General features: G+C 45.0%; 1 protein-coding gene across 5 annotated transcripts in view; it reads left to right on the forward strand.

Moving 5' to 3' along the window:
* Nucleotides 1–17,542, forward strand: part of DOK5 (docking protein 5) — a 100,332-nt gene extending 82,790 nt beyond the window's left edge. For 3 of the 5 annotated variants that reach the window (XR_014790744.1, XR_014790745.1, XM_084854184.1), the window contains one exon: nucleotides 3,289–4,541. Coding sequence is in view for 3 of the 5 variants with exons in the window: in XM_084854184.1 (XP_084710310.1) it covers nucleotides 3,289–3,297 (9 nt within the window). In the remaining 2 variants the exon portion in view is untranslated. Of the gene's footprint in view, nucleotides 1–3,288; nucleotides 4,542–10,015; nucleotides 10,137–16,437 lie in introns of those variants that run through there. The other 2 variants (XM_084854182.1, XM_084854183.1) reach the window with 2 other exon arrangements.
* The last annotated feature ends 2,543 nt before the right edge of the window (nucleotides 17,543–20,085 follow it).

Genomic DNA, 20,085 nt, shown 5'->3' on the forward strand with positions numbered 1-20,085 from the left:
TTTTAGTCAGTCAGAAGATTTTTTAATCGATTAATTACAATCGGGTGGTTAAAACAGAATGAGATGGTAAGGAGCTCCAAAAGGATCTCTCCAAACTGGGAGAATGGGCATCAAAATAGTAAATGCGGTTCAGTGTAAGCAAGTGTAAAGCGATGCACATTGGAGCAAAAAATCCCAACTTCAAGTATAGCCTGATGGGATCTGAGCTAGCTAGCGGTGACCGACTAGGAAAGAGATCTTGGGGTTGTGGTGGAGGGCTCAATGAAAACGTCAACCCAGTCTGCGGCTGCTGTAAAAAAAAAGACAAACTCCATGTTAGGCATAATTAGAAAAGGAATTGAGAACAAAACTGCCAATGCCATGCTGTCTTTATACAAGTCTATGGTGAGACCACACTTAGGATACTGTGTCCAGTTCTGGTCACAATACCTAAAACAAGATATTGTAGAGCTGGAAAAATGTGCAGAAAGGGGCAACTAAAATGGTCAAGGGGCTGGAGCATCTCCCCTATGAGGGAAGATTACAAAAGCTGAGATTGTTTGGCCTGGAAAAAAGGAGAGTAAGGGGAGACATGATAGAGGTGTACAGAATTATGCATGGTGTGGAGAATGTGGATAGGAAGACTTTTTTCCCCCTCTCTCAAAATACTAGACCCCATGAAGCTGATTGGTGGGAGATTCAGGACAGATAAGAGGCAGTCCTTCTTCAGTGCATAGTTAAACTATGGAATTCACTCCCAAAGGATGTAGTGATGGCCACCACTTTGGATGGCTTTAAAAAGGGGTTAGACAAAGTTCTGGAGGAAAAGGCTATCAATGGCTAGTCCTGATGACTATGTGTTGCCTCCAGTACCAGAGGCAGTGAGCCTATGTACACCAGATGCTGGGGAACATTAGCGGGAGGGTGCTGTTGAGCTCATGCCCTGCTTGTGGGTTCCCGGTCGGCAGCTGGCTAGCCACTGTGTGAACAGAATGCCAGACTAGATGGACCCTTGGTCTGATCCAGCAGGGCTCTTCCTATGTTCTTATGTTCTTAATTGTTATTTATTATTTATTTATTATTAAATTTATTAATCGCCCATCTGGCTGGTCACCCAGCCACTCTGGGCGATGTACAGTGCATAATAAAACAGTTTAAAACAATAAAATTCTACAATAAAAACATTTTCTAAAATACCTTAACCCACCCCAAATGCCTGCCTGAACAACCATGTTTTTAATGCACGATGGAAGCTCATTAAAGAGGGGGCATGGCGGAGTTCCCTAGGGAGGGAGTTCCACAGAGTGGGGGCCACCACAGAAAAGGCCCTCTCCCTCATCCCCACCAGTCTAGCTGCCCTGGCTGATGGGACAGAGAGAAGGCCATCCGAGGCTGATCTTGTTAAGCAGCCTGTCTGGTGTTGCTGGAGGCACTCCTTAAGATAGGCTGGGCCGGAACCATATAGGGTTTTAAAGGTCAAAACCAACACCTTGAATTTGGCCAGAAAACAACTGGTAACCAGTGCAACTCCTTCAGTACTGGAGTGATGTGATCTCACTGGCGGCTGCCTTTAATTAGGCAAGCTGCCGCGTTCTGTACCAGCTGCAGCTTCTGAACCATCTTCAAGGGTAACCCCACGTAGAGCGCATTACAGTAGTCTAAACGAGAGGAGACCAGGGCATGTACTACCGATGGGAGCAGATGGTCGGGAAGGAAGGGGCGCAGCCGCCATATCAGATGGAGTTGATACAGCGCTGTCTGGCTCACAGCTGACACCTGAGCCTCCGTGGACAGCTGGGAGTCCAAAATGACCCCCAGGCTGCGGACCTGGTCTTTCAAGGGTAGCTGTACCCCATTCAACACCAGGTCAACATCCTCCAGCCTCCTCTTGTCTCCCACCAAAAGTACCTCGGTCTTGTCAGGGTTCAGCTTCAGCTTGTTCCTCCCCATCCAGCCACTCACCGTCTCCAGACATTTGGACAGGGACTCTACAGCCAACCTTGGTGAAGATTTGAACGAGAGGTAGAGCTGCATGTCATCCGCATATTGATGACACCGCACCCCAAACCTCCTGATGATAGCCCCCAGCGGCTCCACATAGATGTTAAATAGCATCGGGGAGAGGATGGAACCCTGTGGCACCCCACAAGTGAGTGGCCAGGGGTCTGAAACCTCCTCTCCCAGTGCTACCCTCTGGTACCTGCTGGAGAGGAAGGACCGGAACCACCGCAATATGGTATCTCCAATGCCCAACCCCTCCAGGCGGTCCAGGAGGATACCGTGGTCAACGGTATCAAAAGCTGCTGAGAGGTCGAGGAGAACAAGGAAGGAACATTCACCCCTATCCAGAGCCCTCCTCATATCATCCACCAAGGTGACCAAGGCCGTTTCTGTCCCATGCCCAAGCCTGAAGCCCGACTGAAATGGGTCTAGATAATCGTTAGTCTTAATTATCTTATAGAATTCAGCAGCATAGTCTGTAACCTCTCTGTGATCTGTAAATGAAAATAAGTAAGGCATTGCACTTTCCTTCCAGAATCTAATCTCTCTCTCTCTCTCTCTCTCTCTCTCTCTCTGTATTTCAGCATTCACAGATAGGATTTCTTTGAAGCTATTTGTTTATTTTGATGAAATGCTTTTTTCCAGCGCTTCTATTTTACTTGAGACTTCTCTTATTTCCAAGTTTTATGTTATCTTCAAATTAAAAACCATTACTCTTATTTCCCTTTTCGCAAAACAGGAGAGGTACTATTAACTCTAAAACATGAGGGGGGGTGAGGGGAGGGGGCTTTGAGAAGTGTTTTTTCTTTAATGCAATGTCTTACAGAGTGCTACAATTCCTAAAATAGATTCAGAGTTGTTTCCATGGTACTGGAATGTAGGATAACACTGCAAGTTCTGGTGAAGCATTACTTGAAGCACCATATTTATTTAATGTGGGTGGGAGCCTATATTGTATGGAGTGATTCAGTATTCGCAACAAAGATGTGGGTGTTAAAAGATACCTCAGTGTTGCAGCTAGGTAATTTTAGACCCTGGACTTAATGGTTTTATGGTGGGGGGTCCCCTTTAGATGGCCATGTGTCTTAGTTTGGTTGTTAAACACACAATTAATGTTTTTCTTCCTTCCCCCAATATTCTATGGTTTACAACTGCTCCTCCATTCCTGATATGTTAAAACAGCAAGAACAACAAAACTTTTTGCCAACCCTGATTAAAAAATAATACTTTGACCATGTGCAGTGTTGTACTTTAGACCACCATAATGAGTACAAGAATAAAAAGGAGTTTGTTGTTTTTGTGTTTCAGATGGAATGATTGAACTTTGTACAAATTTGAAATTGAAGATGGCATCAATAAGTGCTCCTAAACAACTTCAGTGTACTTTCACTGATACAACAAAGAGTTTATTTATCTTAACAAATTGCCATTATACACAGTTACTGGAGAAAAAAAAGATCATTATACAATGTTAAACTCTACTAATGGACTGTCAAAAATTGAATAATTCTCCTTGCATCCTTTAAACTTTGTAACACGCATCTGTAAAACATTGAGAAGCAATTTAGATGTTCTGAAAGATACATATTTGTCATCAGTAGACAACAGAAAGTACTTTAATTGATTAAGGTTGCAATCTCATGGCCACTAGACACTATCTAGAAGGCCATAGGATTTTTCAGTTTCTGGAAACCAAGGTGGGAGTCAGGGCTCTGACTGTGGTTCCCAGAAACCACGCTTTTCTCCCCCTCCCTCAAACTGGGGAGAGGTAATGAGCAGGGTACTACCACAGGGCTCAGTCCTGGGCCCAGTGCTCTTCAACATTTTTATTAATGACTTGGAGGAGGAGGTGCAAGGAATGCTGATCAGATTTGCAGATTACACAAAATTGGGCGGGATAGCTAATACATTGGAAGACAGAATTCAAAGTGATCTTGATAGACTGGAGCGCTGGACAGAAAACAACAGAATGACATTTCATAGGGATAAATGCCAAGTTCTGCACCTAGGAAAAAGAAACCAAATGCATGGTTACAAGATGGGCAATACGTGAGTCAACAACAGTACAAGCGAGAAGGATCTTGGAATTGTTGTAGATCACAAGCTGAATATGAGCCAACAATGTGATGTGGCTGCAAAAAATGCTCTTTTGGGCTGCATTAATAAAAGCATAGCTTCCAAATCCTGGGAAGTACTACTCCCCCTCTAGTCAGCACTAGTTAGGCCTCATCTGGAGTTCTGTGTCCAGTTCTGGGCACCGCACTTTAAGATGGATTGCAGACAAACTGGAGAGGGTTCAGAGGAGGGCAACAGAGATGATCAGGGGACTGGAAACAAAGCCCTATGAGGAGAAACTGAAAGAACTGGGCATGTTTAGCCTTGAGGAGAGAAGACTGAGGGGAGATATGATAGCGCTCTTCAAGTACTTGAAAGGTTGTCACAGAGAGGAAGGCCGGGATCTTTTCTCGATCACCCCAGAGTGCAGGACACAGAAGAATGGGCTGAAGTGACAGGAAGCCAGATTCCAGCGGAACATCAGGAGAAATTTCCTGACTGTTAGAGCAATACGCCAAAACAACCAATGACCTAGGGAGGTGGTGGGCCTCCCACACTGGAGTCATTCAAGATGAGGCTGGACAATCATCTGTTGGGGCTGCTCTGACTTGGATTCCTGCATTGAGCAGGGGGTTGGATTCGATGGTCTTGTAGGCCCCTTCCAACCCTATTATTTTATGATTCCCCTTCATGTTGTTGTTTATTTGTTCAGTCGCTTCCGACTCTTCATGACTTCATGGACCAGCCCACGCCAGAGCTTCCTGTCAGCCGTCGCCACCCCCAGCTCCCCCAAGGTCGAGGCCGTCACCTCCAGAATATCCATCCATCTTGCCCTTGGTCGGCCCCTCTTCCTTTTGCCTTCCAGTTTCCCTAGCATCAGCATCTTCTCCAGGGTGTCCGGTCTTCTCATTATGTGGCCAAAGTACTTCAGTTTTGCCTTTAATATCATTCCCTCAAGTGAGCAGTCTGGCTTTATTTCCTGGAGTATGGACTGGTTTGATCTCCTTGCAGTCCAAGGCACTCTCAGAATTTTCCTCCAGCACCACAGTTCAAAAGCATCTATCTTCCTTCTCTCAGCCTTCCTTATGGTCCAGCTCTCGCAGCCATAGGTTACTAGGGGAAATACCATTGCTGTCACTATGCGGACCTTTGTTGTCAGTGTGATGTCTCTGCTCTTCATTATTTTATCAAGGTTTGTCATTGCTCTCCTGCCAAGAAGTAAACGTCTTCTGATTTCCTGGCTGCAGTCAGCGTCTGCAGTAATCTTTGTGCCTAGAAAGACAAAGTCTGTCACTGCCTCCACGTTTTCTCCCTCTATTTGCCAGTTATCAATCAAGCTGGTTGCCATAATCTTGTTTTTTTTGAGGTTTAACTGCAACCCAGCTTTTGCACTTTCTTCTTTCACCTTCGTCATGAGGTTCCTCAGCTCCTCCTCGCTTTCAGCCATCGAAGTGGTATCATCTGCATATCGGAGATTGTTAATGTTTCTTCCAGCGATTTTAACTCCAGCCTTGGCTTCATCAAGCCAGCCAGTCGCATGATGTGTTCTGAGTACAGGTTGAATAGGTAGGGTGAGAGTATACAACCCTGCCGTACTCCTTTCCCAATCTTAAACCAGTCTGTTGTTCCGTGGTCTGTTCTTACCATTGCTACTTGGTCATTATACAGATTCCTCAGGAGGCAGACAAGATGACTTGGTATCCCCATCCCACCAAGAACTTGCCACAATTTGTTATGATCCACACAGTCAAAGGCTTTAGAATAGTCAATAAAACAGAAATAGATGTTTTTCTGAAACTCCCTGGCTTTCTCCATTATCCAGCGGATATTGGCAATTTGTTCTCGAGTTCCTCTGCCTTTTCTAAACCCAGCTTGTACATCTGGCAATTCTTGTTCCATTAATTGGTGGAGTCTACCTTGCAAGTTCTTGAGCATTACCTTACTGGCATGTGAAATAAGTGCCACTGTTCGATACTTTGAACATTCTTTGGTGCTTCCCTTTTTTGGTATGGGGATATAAGTTGATTTTTTCCAATCTGTTGGCCATTCTTGTGTTTTCCAAATTTGCTGGCATATGGCATGCATCACCTTGACAGCATCATCTTGCATGATTTTAAACAGTTCAGATGGAATACCGTCATCTCCTGCTACCTTGTTATTAGCATTCAACCTCACTCTTCAGGATGTCTGGCTCTAGCTCACTGACCACACCGTCAAATCTATCCCCAATATTATTATCCTTCCTATACAGATCTTCCGTATATTCTTGCCACCTTTTCTTGATCTCTTCTGCTTCTGTTAGGTCCTTGCCATCTTTGTTTTTTATCATACCCATTGTTGCCTGGAATTTACCTCCGATGTTTCTAATTTTCTGGAAGAGGTCTCTTGTCCTTCCTATTCTATTATCTTCTTCCACTTCCGTGCATTGCTTGTTTAAAAATAATGCCTTATCTCTTCTGGCTAACCTCTGGAATTTTGCATTTAATTGGGCATATCTCCCCCTATCACTGTTGCCTTTTGCTTTCCTTCTTTCTTGGGCTGCTTCCAGTGTCTCAGCAGACAGCCGTCTTGCCTTCTTGGTTTTCTTTTTCTTTGGGATGTTTTTTGTTGCCGCCTCCTGAACAATGTTGCGAACTTCTGTCCATAGTTCTTCTGGGACCCTATCTACTAAATCTAGTCCCTTAAATCTATTCTTCACCTCCACTAAATATTCATGAGGAATATTAGTGAGATCATATCTAACTGATCTGTGGGTCTTCCCTATTCTCTTTAGTCTGATTCTAAATTGTGTAATAAGAAGTTCGTGATCTGAACTACAATCAGCTCTAGGTCTTGTTTTTACCGACTGCATAGATGTCCGCCACCTTTGGCTACAAAGGATGTAGTTAGGGTTGTATGAAAGTTCCGCCACGGATCTCGGGGAGGCTGAATGCCAGCTCATTTGGCCCCCCGAAATTGGTGGCGGAACGGCTCGCCACCCCCCCGCCACCCCCCCGGGATGGGCCTTACCTGGGACGGATCTTCCAGGCGGCGGTGGCTGTGGCTGTGGTAGTGGTTCGGCGGCGGCAGCTGTGGCGGCCGGTCGGAAGACCGGTCGCCGCCATTTCCAGGTTTAAAAAAAACAAAAAACAAAAGAACGTGATAGGCTACGTAAAGATTTACGTAGCCTATCACGGCTAGATTTTAAAAAAACACCGTGATAGGCTACGTAAATCTTTACGTAGCCTATCACGGCTGACTTAAAAAAAAAACAAAAAAACCGCGTGTACGCAAATGGCAGCACCCATGGCCACCGCCATTTGCGTTCCTTATTTTGGCACGTCTTAGTCTACGTAAACATTTACGTAGACTAAGACGGCGAAAATAAGGGGAACGCAAATAGCGTAGACGCTACGCTATTTGTGTTCCCCTTATTTTCGCCGTCTTAGTCTACATAAATGTTTACGTAGACTAAGACGTGCCAAAATAAGGAACGCAAATGGCGGCGGCCATGGGCGCCGCCATTTGTGTACGTGCGTTTTTTTTTTAAATCAGCCATGATAGGCTATGTAAAGATTTACGTAGCCTATCACAGCTGACTGCAGGGATGCAAATGGCAGCGGCTACTTGCGTCCCTGCTAGCCAGCGGCCGGATGTCCGGCCGGCAGCTTCCCAGAATCCATGCGGAGCACAGCCGGCCGGCCAGGATTCCAGGGGGGGGGGAGGAACGGACCATCAGCATAATCCCCGAAAGGTAAGTGATTTTCGTACATCCCTAGAATCATAGAATCATAGAATAGTAGGGTTGGAAGGGGCCTACAAGGCCATCGAGTCCAACCCCCTGCTCAATGCAGGAATCCAAGTCAGAGCATCCCTGACAAATGGCTGTCCAGCCTCGTCTTGAAGGCCTCCAGTGTGGGAGAGCCCACCACCTCCCCAGGTAATTGGTTCCATTGCCGTATTGCTCTGACACTCAGGAAGTTTTTCCTGATGTTCAGTCGGAATCTGGCTTCCTGTAACTTGAGCCCATTATTCCGTGTCCTGCACTCTGGGATGATCAAGAAGAGATCCTGGCCTTCTTCTCTGTGACAACCTTTCAAGTACTTGAAGAGCGCTATCATATCTCCCCTCAGTCTTCTCTTCTCAAGGCTAAACATGCCCAGTTCTTTCAGTCTCTCTTCATAGGGCTTTGTTTCCAGTCCCCTGATCATCTTTGTTGCCCTCCTTTGAACCCTCTCCAGCTTGTCTGCATCCTTCTTAAAGTGTGGTGCCCAGAACTGGACACAGTACTCCAGATGAGGCCTAACCAGTGCTGAGTAGAGGGGAACTAGTACTTCCCGGGAAGTACTAGATGTAGTCAATCTGATTTCGATGTTGACCGTCTGGTGAAGTCCATGTATAAAGTCGTCTCTTAGGTTGTTGGAAGAGAGTGTTTGTTATGCACAGTGAGTTGTCTTGGCAAAATTCTATCAGCCTATGTCCTGCTTCATTTTGTTCTCCCAGACCATGCTTCCCTGTAATTCCAGGTGTCGTTTGACTACCCACCTTAGCATTCCAGTCTCCTATAATGAAAATAACACCTTTTTTTGACTAACTATCCAGTAGGTGCTGCAGATCCTCATAGAACTGATCTGCTTCTGCTTCTTCAGCATCTGTGGTTGGGGCGTATATTTGGATCACTGTGATGTTAAATGGCTTACCCTGAATTCAAATTGAGATAATTCTGTCATTTTTTGGATTGTATCCAAGCACTGCTTTAGCCACTTTATTATTAATTATGAAGGCTACTCCATTTCTTCTGTGGTCCTCTTGTCTACAGTAGTAGATCTGGTGGTCATTTGATGTGAAATGGCCCATTCCAGTCCATTTCCATTCACTGACACCCCAAATGTCTATATTTAATCTTGACATCTCCCCAATAACCACATCCAATTTGCCCTGGCTCATAGATCTTACATTCCAGGTTCCTATGGTGTGTTGATCTTTAGAATATCGGATTCGTCGTTCACCACCAGCACCATCGGCTGCTAGCCATCCTTTCGGCTTTAAGCTAGCTGTGTCATCACATCTGGAGCTAGCTGAACTTATCCTCTGTTCCTCCCCAGTAGCATTTTGACCATCTTCCAACCTGGGAGTCCCATCTTCCAATGGTATACCGACATATCTCTGGTTGTACTGATCCATTTAGTTTTCATGGCAAGAATACTGGGGTGGGTTGCCGTTTCCTTCCACAGGGATCATATTTTGTCTGACCTCTCTGCCATGACCTTCCCATCTTGGGTGTCCCTTCACGGTTTAGCTCATGACGACATTGAGGTGCTCAAGCTCCAGCACCACTACAAGGTAACGATCATAGCTGGCTACATTTCCACGCTCAGAAATTGAGCATGGAGATGGGGAAAAAGGGGCGGTCCCTGGATGAGGAAGGGAGGAGACTGCGGAAGCTGCTTTGCACAATTTCCTATTGGGTCTCCCTTCCCTCCTCCTCTCCAAGTGGTTAGGTTAGGTTAAGGTTAAGTAAGGGCATTCAACTGAACATATTATGAGTCTGGGAGGAAAAAGCCAGTGAGGAAAATAGAAAAACCAAGCCATAACAGTACAATCCTATTTATGCCTGCTCAGAAGTACATCCCGCTGAGTTTAGTAGAACTGACTTCCAGGTCAATAGCAGGGATGGGCAACAGGTGGCCTTTTTTGCAGCTCCTGCCCTGCTGCTCCTGCCACACCACTGAATGTGCCACTGAAATTCTGAAACGCAGGGGTGTCCAAAAAGTGGTGATTCTGTGGTCAAACAAGGTGCATGGGTGGATATTCAGGCACATTCTCTGCTTTCTCAAATTACATTTATCAGTCGTTAACAAAAACATTTTGAAGTGTGCCTCCTTTGAACACATTACAGAGACGTTTTGGAATCCTAAGCTAGGTTTTGATGCAGTGTTTTGAAGGTGATTGATTGCTATCACCTTGTCAACATCCCAGTGTGTCTTGGGCTTCCTTACAGCTACAGATGAAAATGAGTGACCGAGCTGTTTCCCTTGGCACCATGGTCCCCTTGCCCCGCAGTGCCTATTGGCAGCACATCACACGGCAACACAGCACCGGACAGCTCTTTGGCTTACAAGGTAAGAGGCTGATGTAATTTGACCCCCTGTATCATTAATAAGACCATGTACTGATTCATATCATTAATATGTCCATGCACTGATTCACATGTATTGCCAAACCATGGTTTGACAGTACATGGACACACCCTCCTCCCTTTACCTCCTCCCTTTATATGGTCTGATTCCCTCCTTAATTTCCCATTTCAGGCAAACCATAATTTGCCATTATACCTGAGTCAGTAAACTCTGGTTTTTCATGCTGATTCACTCTCCAAACCAGCATTGGAAACAAGTTTCAAACCATGGGTTCCAATTATGGTTTGAGGGACAAATGCAAACTACAGTTTGTTGGCTTGGATGCAGTGACAAGCTATGGTTTGCCATGAGCCAGGAGGTTAGGGAAAGAATTAGAGAGTGCAAAGGGAGGAGTGAGGCAGAAGATGGTGCCTACAAGCATGAAGAGGGTAGGGATGTGCAAACCCACTTCCATCCGGGTTCTCCAGGTACCCGCCCAGCCCCTGCCCCTGCTCACTCACTCGACCGCACTCGACCGCACTCGAGCCCCTCCCATGCTCAGCTATCAGCCTGCGCTCACCCCAGCAGACTCGTTGAGCTCTGTGGTTGCCATTTTTTGATAAATAAAATGAGATCTCAAAAATGTACATATTTGCATATGCACAAAAGTGTGCATGTTTGTGAATGTGATTATTTGCATATGTGCAAAAATACACATTTTGCAAATGTGCATATTTGTGTGTGCACAAAATGCACCTTTTTGCAGATGCACATATTTGTGATCACCATTTTATTTTTTTAAAAATGGTGACCTCAGAGCTTGATGAGGCCACTGGGGTGAGTGTGGGCTGCTCGCTGAGCAGGGGCAGGAGCAAGCAGGGACAGGGGCTCAGTGAGTGGGGCTCAGGGCGGTTCTGCCAGATTCCTGGATGGAATCGGGTACCCGCGCCATCCCTAGAAGAGGGTGCCTACAATCCTGGCATTACTCATGTAATGCCATTGCTACATGTGAAGCAAGTCTATCAGTTTATTGGAAGATATTTCCTCAGTGAAAATGTAGATATATATAGTCAACTCTCAGATGACATTTACAATGTGCTTCTAGCCTTCACATCACATTTTCCTTTTAAAAAACCTACACTTGTAAAGAATGACTGATTGCACCTGAACACCCACAGAGTGGTACAAGCAGCCATTCTTCAAGCTGCTGCTCAAAATATACCTATTTTGTGAAGCCTGTGGCTTAACCCCTTAAGTCATCAGCCCTCCTCACTCTTCAAAACACAGCCCAAAGGCATTTTCTCATTACTCTGTAAAACATTATGTGCATGAATAGCATTATGTACATAATCCAAATAATAATAATAATAATAATAATGATAATAATAATAATAATAATAATAATAATAAATGTGTCAGGATTCCCTTAGTCCCCACTTCACTTCAATGCCCAAACATACACAGATGAGAGGCTTCAGTCTACAGCTTTTAATCCATTACTTGACAGGGTCATACGGATGCAAATTCTCAGAGAATTTTCCTCTACAAAGGAATGCCTTCAGGAGATCTAAATGGAATTTACGAGAGTTGCCCGCCATTAGAAGAGGGAGGTGGTCTCGCTAGCCTAACTTAATGGGGGGAGGTCCCTCTCTCGTCCTGAGGCCTCTAAGCACAGCTTTTCACGCAAGGCCAATTGGGTAGACCGTCTAAGTTCCGCCCTTGCCTTCTCTCTCTTTGCTCTGAGCCTGCGCCTGGCATCTATTAGGTCAACCTCCTTTTCTCTGTCTCTCACAGGTGTGGGGAGGAGGGACCCTCAAGCTCAGCCATCTGTATGTTTGTAACCTGAGAAGCAGGCCTACTCATATCTGGACTAGCCTGGGAAAACACCTCCCCCATGTTTTATGGTTCTTCAAAATCTAAACTGCTATCCCACTCCCTGAGCTCAGAAAACACCCCTGACATAATGGAATTATCTGCATGAGTCAGCAAATTACAGAGGTTGAGTGTATTAGGTTTCTACTACCTTTGGCTTCCTCAGTGGTCATTCCAGATCAAGTGGAGCTTACTCAGACCATGCCCTGATCCACTGGGAGAGTGTCATGTTTATATGTTCTCTGCACTAATTGTGTCAGATGGCTTGATGAAAGTCACTAGGGTGCTAAGATAGATGTGTCTCCAGAGCTATGGCAAACTGTCTCTCTGGGGTCTTTGTGGCAGCAGGGTGAGAATTGGCGGTCCTGCACAGAGAGCCGTTATATGTGATTATCTCCTTCCAACATGCAGAATAGTCTCTGCACAGACAGATTTAAAGGGGCTGCCATATTATTTGCATCCAGCCAAAAGCAAAAGTGAGAAGCGGCATTTACTACAGTGCTGGATCTGATGCTGCCTGTTCATAAATCTTGACCTTATTCCAGGCAAGAACCATCCATGCTTTGGTCCCAACAGGATGGTAAGCTAACTTGTAAGCTGCTCTTCAATCTTCCCCCTTTTATTCTCTATTGGCAGCTTAAATATTCTATTAGCACCTGGGAATTATTAAGGCTTACACTTCAAACCCAGTCAAGGCTATTAATAAACCAAAAGTTCAGCAGCCTTGCTACACATATTTTCTCATTCACAGTGGAAGAATGGCTACTTCCTTCCATTTCTGCAATTATGCTAGACATTAGGAAAAGTGTTGCAGATGGATTATCTCTCTTCACACATGATCATAGGTAATTTTGTAATAGAGTTTTATTCCTCAGTGTCCCCCCCCCCACTGTATACTTATTCTACCAGTGGGGGGAATATTATAGACATTTTTGCAGTTTTTAATCACACAGCCTGGGGTTTCTCTTATAATCTCTGAAGGACATCTAGTGGCCAGGAAAAGTATGTTCACTGATGTCCAATGTAGCTTTTCATTTGTCAGAGACAGGAAATATGGTGCTCATAGCTTTGCAGTGCAGTCCAGTGCATGTCTACTTGAGAGTAAGCCCCTCTGAGTTCAGTTGGACTTCATCCCAGGTAACTGTGTTAAGAACTGCAGTCTAAATCCCAGAGCTGAGAATATGAGGATTAGCGAAAATTCCCATCTCTGCTTAACAGCTATATAATTCTGATAATTGATAGAGAACAGAAACCTATTAGTATAATATTTTAAAGTAAGTTCAAAGAAGGTCAGCAATGAGTTAAACAGGTAAATTGAGGAAAGCACCTTCACTCTTCTGCTAACTTCAAACTGTAATACATTCTTCTCTGATTATAGTTGTAACTCGCAGTTGTAGCAGAATCAAAACTTTCACTCTTGTGATTCAGAATGTTCTGGTTCAGCTAATGAATTATTGGATTACTGACCCATTTTTTTGTTCCATAGTCTTCCTCATGAGCTTGTTCCCCTTACTAAGCCTTCCAAGAAATCCTGTCCTGGTATTGTGACCATTCCTCTTCTCAACAGTGAAGAAGATCAAATGTGGTACAGACAGAAGATAGCAAAGATAAAATGCAGTCATTTTTGCCTCTGTTACAACTGCTTGCCACAGCTATAGTTGGAGCATAATTACTGGGTTAGATCCAGATGTAGTCATACTTAGAGTAGACTATTAAAATTAATCAACCCTAAGTCTCATTGGGTCTACTCTGTATTATGATTGAGTCTGGAAACAAACCATTGTCCTTGCAAAGTATATTATTATATTTTATAATGCAATTGCTTTTGTGTTTCTGAGATGTTCTTATGAAATTTAGTTCTGATTTTAATCCAATAAAACTTTGTAGCTTGGGAAACTTTTACTACCCAGCTGTGCCTTGCTGGAATCATTAAAATGTACAGTTTAAGTCTGGTTGAGCGTTGGTGGAATCAGAGTCAGTGAATTGGCACATAGGGGCTAGAGCTGAACTGAAGCAAGTTGAGTAGTTTCACCAGTATTTTCATGGCCTTTAAGAATTGTCTTTCTCTTTTTTGGCATGTGGCTGGGAGAGGATTCAAAATGTATGAAAGTGTTTGTGGGGAGGGGGTGGGGTGAATGCATCCCATTGCCTCAGTATTCAGGTTGATCCTTCCTGTTTTTTGTAGTATCAGGGCCCAGTGTTGTTGGATCTGAAAGCAGTCAGCTGAAGGGGCCAGAGACAAATACTATAGTCTAGGGTCAGTTACCAGGAATGACAGTCAGAGGGGCCAGAAGTATGTTGCATAGTCTAGCACACAGGTAGGAGGCCAAATCCAGAGGACAGCAACAGTAAGTCTGAAGGACCAGTGCTCTATGTGGGGATGCCCTGACGGCTCCTCCAGAAGCTGGTGCTAGTGCAGAACACAGCAGCTCGGCTGTTGTTGGGAGCTGCCCTTTTTGAGCATGCAAGTCCTTTCCTGAGGGAACTGCATTGGCTGCCCATTCACTACTGCGCCAAGTTTAAAGTTGTGGTACTAATGTGCAGAGCCCTAAGCAACTTCAGACCAGGATACCTGAGAGAGCTCTTTCTCCCTCACCAACATGCCCGGTCACGGAGGTCATCAGAAGGCATGCTCCTGGTAGTTCCACATGGCCTTATGGCCCTACTGGAGTCCACCCAGAGAAGAGCCTTCAATGTGCTGGCCCCCTTTCTTTGGAACTCCCTGGCCCTGGAGGCCAGGCAGGAACCAACATTGTATTGCTTCCGGTGCCTCCTGAAAACTGTTTTGTTCAGGAAGCATTCCTTCACTGACCAGCCATAGATTTTATTGGCATTCTGTTTTTAATAATTTTAATGTGGTGTTTTAATCTTTAATCTTTTAAAAATTATTATTATTGTACCTCTTATGTTCACCACTCCGGAATCTGTTTAGATGGGGAGTGGTATACAAATGTTGTAAATAAATAAATAAGTAAAAGGGCAACCAAAGTGATCGAGGGGCTTGAGCAACTCCCCTATGAGGGAAGGTTACAACAGCTGGGATTGTTTAGCCTGGAAAAAAGGCAAGTAAGGGGAGACATGATAGAGTTGTACAAAATTATGCATGGTGTGGAGAAAGTGGATAGGGAGAAATTTTTCTCCCTCTCTCAAAATACTAGATCCTGGGGTCATCCCATGAGACTGATTGGTGGGAGATTCAGGACAGATAAAGGGAAGTACTTTTTCACACAGCCCCTAGTTAAACTATGGAATTTGCTACCACAAGATCTAGTGATGACCTCCACTTTGGATGGCTTTAAAAGGGGGTCAGAAAAATTCCTGGAGGAGAAGGCTATCAATGGCTACTAGTTCTGATGGCTATATGCTACCTACAGTATCGGAAGCCTGTGTATACCAGTTGCTGGGGAATATGGGCAGGAGGGTGCTTTTGCGCTCATGTCCTGCTTGTGGGTTTCCTGTGGGCAGCTGGTTGGCCTCTATGTGAAGAGAATGCTGGACTAAATACACCCTTGGTCTGATCCAGCCTTGTTCTTCTTGTGTTCTTCTTATGTTCAGAAGTAGAAGATATAATCTGGTGAAGGCAGGTGGTCAGGTTTCTGGGAAGGGAGACAAGGTGTGATACAGGAGTCTCTGGAACACTTACTGTGGCTGACATGTTGCTCAGATTGAGGAAGTAAGCCTAAGGTAGCAGTTATATAAGACCAACTAGGCCCCTGTTGGCTGTCCTGGCCTGATCACGTGGCCAGACTTGGCTGATGAACTGCAGTGCACCTTTCTACCCACTATCCAAGTGTTGCTACAGAGGAGGAAGGATCAGTCACATGGCTCCCTCTGCCTGAGAGCTGCCCTGGTGGCACAAAACTGTCTGGGGCCTGCTGCAAGAATTGCCAAGTTCAAGCCCCTGGCTCCTTACACCAAGATGTGGTTTGTGCATTCCAATATGCACTCAAATATTCAATCTAGTGCACATTCTAATATGAATTGACCTGGATCAGGTCTTCAGGGTGAGAGCTGTGCAGCTTCATTTGCCCTCACCATGGAGCCAGATCTGATTAGCTCTGTGGTATCTTCATATTAACTAGGTAGTTGCAGATTGGCTGGGATCATGGACTGAAGGAGAAAGAAAGAAGCCCTATTAAAATTAAAACATGACACCAAAGCAGCAGCAGATCAGGGTAACACTGGCTGCAAAGAGGTATGATAAACAACACAAAAAAGGGAGAAGGTCAGGTGTTCTTTCCCCCACTCTGGGTGCTTTTTGTATCTCTTGAATGTATACTTCAAGCCCCCCAAATGGTGAAGTGTGAACATTTGGCACCGCTCTACTTAAGAATTATGACCAGAAAGATTGATTTTTTAAGACACTACATTTATGATAGTTGACTGATATATTGCTGTTCCCTTCCATGCCTTTTGATGTCATTTGGAGAAGATAGTCCACTGAAGATCCATCGAACAGAAACTTTCCCCACCTACCGGTCAGAGCATTGATAAAAGAGAGCCAAGGACTTTTACAACGTGTGTGTCTTGAGATGGACCGATCCAGAAAAGAGGCTTTCATTGACACTGGACAACAATACAGAAACAGACAGAAGAAAGGAAGACTGGATTAAGACTGCAATATTCTTTTTTAATCTTCAGACAAATTATATACAACCTGGAGATAACATTGGAAAGTTGTTATATTTCATAGTTTCATCTGGAAGAAAGAAGCCCTCTGGCAGTGTGCTTTTTTGGGGTGGGGAATATAATTGATATGTTGATGATTTGTCCTGTGCTATAAGTTGTTGAAGATTTACTTCATCCATTTTGACGGTATCTTAGATAATGTAATTTCCAGTCTTTGTATATTTTTCTTTCATTTTAATGTCCTGATTTATCACTGAACATAGCACTTTTCAGAATGGTGACCAGTTTTTAGAATCTGGAATCTGTTGTCCCTGTCTATTAAAGTCTGGTTTAGACTCATCTAAGTTATCAAAAAACAGTTCTCTTGTCTGTTTATGTTTATTTCATACTCATGTGTTTAATTATCTGTTTTAGAAGTTTAAAAATAAAATGTTCTTCCCCACATCATATGCAACGTTGTATACAAGTTTTCTGAGAGGCACAGTTTGAAAACATTATGAGAAACACCATATCCAAGGTTCTGTAAGTAATAATAGTGCTACACTCATCATTAGCAAGGTCTCTCTTGACATGCTATATTCGGCCTTAGATGCAGCATTGAGAAGGTTTCAGATTACATAGCTATTTAGATCACAGGCCAAAACTTCCAAACATTTGCAGGCTCATGATCTGAAAGCACATTGACCAACCCACAATGGTAGGATATATGTGGACATCCAGCATGAGCTATAGGAGGTAAGTGAAGGAAAAGTCACTAAATGAGGCCTACATACCTAGGGATATTAGAGAATTCCACCACGGACTCCAATGAGGCCGGATTCTTTAGAATCCGCCCCCCAGAGTCCGTGGCAGAATGGAGCACGCCCCCCGCCACCCCACAAAATTCTCCTGGGATGGACCCTACCTGGCGTCGGCTGGTCCGGTCCATCCGCTGCCCCAGTCTGCGGCTGCGAATGGCTGCCCCGGTCTGCGGCTGCCATTTGTCTCCCTACTTTAGCTTTGATAGGCTACATAAGTATTTACGTAGCCTATCACGGCAAAGAGCAGGGATGCAAATGGCATCTGCTACGCCATTTGCATCCCTGCCTTTTGCTGTGATAGGCTACGTAAATATATACATAGCCTATCACGGCTAAGGCAGGGACGCAAATGGCGTCTGCTAAGTCATTTGCGTCCCTGCCTTTTGCCATGATAGGCTACGTAAATATATACGTAGCCTATCACGGCTAACGCAGGAACACAAATGGCAGCCTCTATGCCATTTGTATCCCTGCATTAGCCGTGATAGGCTACGTATATATTTATGTAGCCTATCATGAAAAGAGCAAGGACGCAAATGGTGTAGCAGGCACCATTTGCGTCCCTGCTCTTTGCTGTGATAGGCTATGTAAATACATACAGAGTCTATCATGGCTAACAGGGACACAAATGGCGGTCACTACGCTGGACGCCATTTGCGGCCGGAGCCCGGCAGAGGACTGAAGTCCAGCTGCGGACGGGCCTCTCCAATGGCTCCACAGACTTGCTGCAGAGTGGAGCCGGGTGGGGAGGATTCCGGGGGGAGGGATGGATCACCTCCCCCCCCAGCGGACGCCCCCACCCAGAACGGGGTAATTAATCCGCCCATCCCTATACATATCTAGCTAAATGCAACCCAGCTGTCAGCTGTTGCCTGCCATAATTATTACCAGCCCTTTGGATTCCCAGGAAGACAGCAAAGAATTATGGAGTCTCTGAGGGGCTGTCATATATTTGGGTGGTGGGTGGGCTGAATAAAGGGGAGTTTACAAAGACCCATATGCCATTGTTCACTTTGTCTGTTTTCAAGTGAATATTTGTACTGAAACCCATGAGACTGAATATGCCTCCTTTTTTCACCGAAAGCCCTCTTATGCACTTGACCTGTCTTGCCATTTCTCCATGGTTGCCTGCCTGTGGGTCAAATGTAGTCTGATCCCATGGAACTGCAGAGATTTCTCCCACCCTATCATGATTGCAAGATAAATTATTATGTGATCATCTTTCTGCCAATAGGTGTTGCCCAAACACTGTTTGCTATCTCTTTATGTGGTGAAGCAACCCCTAGGCTGAATCTGCACATAGCAGTTATACCATTGTCATACTGTTATCATAACTATTGGTGCCCGTTGGTGTCATGTGTACCAATAGTTATGATAACGGTATAACTGCTATGTGTCAATTCAGCCTACGGTAGTGGTATATAGAATGTGTGATGTGCCCCAACAGTTATCAGTGCCACTATAAAGCAGTAGTGTAGATCTAGCCCTAGTGACAGAGCAGAATCAGAACAAATACCAACAAAAGAGGGGAACACTCACATATTCCCAGACAGAGAAAAGGCAGGTTTGAAATCAGAAGCTACAGATGTCTGCTCCAAATACCTTCTAACAGAGCTTAGAAAGACAGCCAGACATATTAATTCTGGCAGTTCATCCTTACACTCTGAGACTACGAACCAGGCATACAACGATCAAGCTATATTGGTTGTAACCATGCCTCCAGTTAGGCTGCCTAAATCCTATCCACTAGGTGTAGGACTGGAATCATTGTGTGTCTCCAGTTTAGGTTATTTGTGATGCTACAGAAAGAGGAGAAATGGCTGGATTTTGTATAACCTTGCTTGCTGTCCAAGTTCACATTCAAAACTGATGTATTTGTTCATAGTGTCTGGGACACTGAAAGTGATGGAACTGACTAAAGCAGCCCAATCCTATAAAGGTTTACTCAAAAGCAAGTCCCACTTGGTTCAATGGGACTTCATCCCAAACACATGATTGCAGTTGATGTGTAAGTACCTTGTGCCACATAACTGCAGCCATCTTTGAGGTTTTTCACAACTGCATTAGGGGTGTCAGAGAATTTCTCGCCGAAACTTCAGGGGGCCGAGTGCCAACGTATTTGGCCCCCTGAAGTACTTTCGGGGAGAAATTCTCCCCCCCGCCCCCCCCCGGGATGGGACTTACCTTTCCCGAATGTTGCTCCCGGTGGCGGGTCGCAGCGGCGGTTCGGCAGGGCTTCGACAGGGGCGGGGGTGGCAGCCGGTCTTTCGACCGGCTGCCGCCGCCGTCATTCCAAGAAAAGTAAAAAAAACCCCACGCCCCTGTGATAGGCTACGTGACGATTAACATAGCCTATCACGGCTAGATTTGCAAAGTCAGCCATGATAGGCTATGTAAATCGTCACGTAGCCTATCACGGGTGACTTAAAAAAAAAAAAAGCGCGTACGCAAATGGTGGCCCCCATAGGGAGTCGCCATTCGCGTACCTTATTTGGTCGCTGTAGTCTACGTAAAGATTACGTAGACTACGGCGAAAATGAGGGCAACGCTATTTGCGTTGCCCTTATTTTCGCCGTAGTCTACGTAAAGATTTACGTAGACTACAGCGACCAAATAAGGAACGCGAATGGCGGCTCCCTATGGGGGCCGCC

This window comes from Heloderma suspectum, chromosome 4 (genome assembly GCF_057233095.1).
Source record: "Heloderma suspectum isolate Gila_16-S chromosome 4, 16-S_ref, whole genome shotgun sequence".
Classification (NCBI taxonomy): domain Eukaryota; kingdom Metazoa; phylum Chordata; class Lepidosauria; order Squamata; family Helodermatidae; genus Heloderma; species Heloderma suspectum.